This window comes from Etheostoma spectabile, chromosome 7 (assembly GCF_008692095.1).
Source record: "Etheostoma spectabile isolate EspeVRDwgs_2016 chromosome 7, UIUC_Espe_1.0, whole genome shotgun sequence".
In the NCBI taxonomy this organism is placed as follows: Eukaryota; Metazoa; Chordata; class Actinopteri; order Perciformes; family Percidae; genus Etheostoma; species Etheostoma spectabile.
In genome coordinates, this window is record NC_045739.1 from 10,250,345 (window position 1) to 10,254,124 (window position 3,780).

The following is a 3,780-nucleotide window of genomic DNA, read 5'->3' on the forward strand; positions in this document are numbered from 1 at the left end:
TGCGTGTGGGTGCGTGTCATCAGATGGCCTACGGGATGGGAATGGAGTCTGTTGTGCAGACTGGGCTTTTGCTGGTCCACACACACCACCTTCTTCATCTCCTCAAAGCTGGGATCTAAGGGCACCATGTCAAAAAAGGGTGGGCAGTACTCTTCCACGATTCCTAAAACAATTCAAAAGAGAAAAAAAACTCAATATGCAGTTTCTTCCCCAGTTGAGCAGAATACCAACTACCAAACAGTTACGACAACAGTCTTGGCTGTGGGATTCAGTGGGTATACTGTAATACCATGTAATATATGTGTGTGTGTGTTGTGTATTCAGATCTCATCATATTGTAAGAAACCTCATTATCAACCTCTTGAGTAGATAACCGTTAAACCCCTAATTTACCTCCTTATACATTTTCAGAACATACATCTCTCTTTACGCAAGGCCTGAAATAGCACACTTGTAAATCAAGATAGTCTGTGGTGGGAGTTTCGTAAAGTATGTTTGACTCTACAAAAGTGCTGGGATAAAGATATCAATTCCCTGGAGACTACACTGGGACGAGTTCTGAAGGTCTGCTGAGTGTGTGTATGTACGTGTGTGTATATGTGTGTGTGTTCATATCTGGACTTAGTGTGTTTGTGCCAATGTGTGTGCATGGTCTACAACTTGTATGCACAGGCATCTGGACTATGTATAAGTGAGTGCTGACACCAGATAAGACTGTTTATAATTACTGCATTGCTAATCATGGGAGAGGATAGTAGACACAGACTAGAAAAACACTGGAGTGCTGAGAGACATAGAACTGACTGTCTCTTATGTATACAGAGCTAGACAGACATGACAGAGAAACCACATTGATATATAAATATACTGTGCACCATTTTCTTCCTGAAGTTTGAATAGGTAAATCTCCTAAAATCTCTGCAAGTGACAGTCTCTTTACCATTAACAATGGTCCTGCGGCAAATTTCCCAGAAGACCAGGCCCAAGGCCCAGATGTCAGTCTGCTTGTAGGACTCAAAGACGTCCATACGAATAGTCTCATCCAGCACTTCAGGGGCCATGTAGCGCTTTGTCCCCACTCGAGGGTTGTTGCCCACATCAATGTAGTCATGAGACTGAGAGTGTATCACAGCCAAACCTGACGAGAAAGTAGGCACAGAGAACGGATGCAAACTTTCAATATATAGTAAATTACAGAACTATTGAAATCAGCATGAAACCGCTGTTTTGTCTCACCACCATAATCCTAATTATCAGCAAGTTGAAAATACATACAACTAGAAGCCTATGTCAGGGATCTTCAATAGGGGGTCCGAGACCCCTAGGGGGTCCTCAGAGTGAATGGGGGCCCTTCAAATTATTGTTAATTTTAGAAAGTTTTTTCAGAAGTCTTACCATGAATCCAACATGTTATAAGATAATATAAATCCCCACTTTTACTGGCCTAGGTTGTCACTAAGGCAATCCACAGATACATTTAATCCTAAGGATTCACTGTGCCACATGTATTATACATATAAAAAACATAAAACGTATAAACATGATTTATAAACCATGCCAACAATTATAAGGCTATTTTAATAGCTTATGATTCTATGCAACAAAGGTACGTATAAAGGCTTCAGGCCGCCCTAAATGTGATTGTAGACCCCGTTTATTATGCAACTTCATCTTATACATTATATGTAGAAGGGGGTCCCTGCTCCATCTCTCTTTCAGTTAAGGGGTCCTTGGCGTAAGAAACATTGAAGACCCCTGGTCTACTGGATTAATTGTGATTTTGCTGTCCTTGCTTCTACACAACCCTCACCTAGGTCAGCAATGCAGCACTGTCCGTTCCGCTTTACCAGGATGTTTCGGCTTTTCAGGTCTCGGTGGGCAATAGCTGGCTTTTCCTGGGAGCTGACAATCTCAGTGTGAAGATGGACCAGGCCACAAGCCACAGACAGGCACATCTTGAGGCAGCTCTCAGGCTCCAAGCTGTTGCACTGCAGGAAGTCGTAGAGCGAACCCAGCTCATGAAAGTGGGTGACGAGCCACAGCTGGGTGCTAGAATTCTTGGATGTCATGTCGGAGGCTATGAAACCTAAAGCCAGAATATAATTTCACGATTTCAATGTCTTTCTTTTTGACACTGCATCTTTCTTTTCACAGTAAACATACTTTGAACTTTAATCTGCTGCCATACCTAGTATGTTGTCATGTCGCAGCTGTACAGTATTGTAGATCTCTGTCTCTCTGAACCAGGATTGCTCGTCCCTAGAGGAAAAGATCTTGACAGCCACACTCTCCCCCATCCAAGTTCCCCTCCACACCTCCCCATACCTGCCTTTACCTGTAAACAGAATGATACAACTACATGTCTGCAAAGTAATAAAAAAAAAAAAACGGGCACAGAAGAGCAGCAGTGGTAAAGGAGACTGACCGACACAGTGGACAAGTGAGATTTGTCTGGCCATAGTCCTTTGGACCAGATAGGGCAACCCTGTCCCACTCCCTGATGTACAAAACTCATCAAAGATGTCCTGAGACAGAGACACAGAAATAATCCAAATGTGAGCATTCAAAAACTTGAACATCTTTCGATGGTGTTTTGCTTTAGGTTTCTTACGCCATATGTGGGGTCATCTCCATCAGGAACCTTGAGCATGGTGGCATCCTGGTCACCATGGACATCATTTCTCAATCTGCCATGTGTACGTCGGAAGCGCAGGAACAGCACCAGACCACACATGCTGACAGTTGTGATTAACAGCAGCAAAGACAACGTAATCCACAGCTCTGGGCGACTGAGCTCTGGGGGCGTTGTTGTCGGCTCTCCATATGGATACACATAACCATTCAGGCACACACACAAACACACACACATACACACATTTTCGTTGAGAATATTTCAGAACATTAAGGAGGAGAGGTTTGGAATTATCTTTGATTTAAGTTAAACACGCTAGTAACATGACATTCAGTGCATCATCAGTCCAAAACAAGGAAAGCCACACAGTATCTATTTGCTTAAACTGACCACAAGGGGGAACCAGTTACTATCTAGAGCAGGGATCTTCAACAGGGGGTTCTCAGAGGCTCCATATTATTGTTTATCTTTGAAAGATTAAATAAAAAAACAATTAAAATTTCTTAACATGAGTCAAAATTATTATTAGAAAATACAAATCCCCTACCTTACTGGCCTATAGGTAAGGTAGTCACTAAGGTAGCCATCCACAGATACAGGATATGTTGGGAATTCACTATGTCAAATGTATGTGTAACTTATAAAATCATGCTCACAATTATTCCAGTCAATTGTTTGTGTCCACTAGAGTGCCAACCTGTAAGGCACTCTTAAGACAACTAATGTTTAGATTTATGTGTCGTCTGGACAAGTCAGAGTACCGTATTATTGAAGCCCTAGTCAGTCCTCTAAAAAGCTGTTATAGATACACTTCTAGATTAAGACAACATTGGTGCAATAGGCTATATAGCCTATAGGCGAATATGGAATTATTATTTATGTTTGAATCTCTTTTTTATACTTTTTATACTTTATGATGTGTAATATGGACCTGTGTCGGCAATTAAGCTTTATATATTATTTTAATAGCTTAAAATGCACTAAAAAGGTATGCAAAGGTATGTATGTAAAGGTATGTATACATTAATCCATCCTACATTTTATTGTAGGCCCAGTTTAATATGCAACTTTATATTATACAATATGTAGTAGGGGGTCCCCTGGCCGTCTCTCTTTCAGTTAAGGGGTCTTGGCTTAAACTTTTTTAA

The 3,780-nt window shown here is 41.3% G+C and overlaps 1 protein-coding gene across 1 annotated transcript in view; it reads right to left on the reverse strand.

Moving 5' to 3' along the window:
• Positions 1 to 3,780, reverse strand: part of acvrl1 (activin A receptor like type 1) — an 11,790-nt gene that overhangs the window by 1,708 nt on the left and 6,302 nt on the right. Inside the window, exons 4-9 of the mRNA XM_032521292.1 lie at positions 2,612 to 2,823; positions 2,426 to 2,525; positions 2,189 to 2,335; positions 1,811 to 2,086; positions 941 to 1,138; positions 33 to 163 (exon numbers count right to left, since the gene is read on the reverse strand). Coding sequence (XP_032377183.1) covers positions 33 to 163; positions 941 to 1,138; positions 1,811 to 2,086; positions 2,189 to 2,335; positions 2,426 to 2,525; positions 2,612 to 2,823 — 1,064 coding nt within the window. The remainder of the gene's footprint in view (positions 1 to 32; positions 164 to 940; positions 1,139 to 1,810; positions 2,087 to 2,188; positions 2,336 to 2,425; positions 2,526 to 2,611; positions 2,824 to 3,780) is intronic.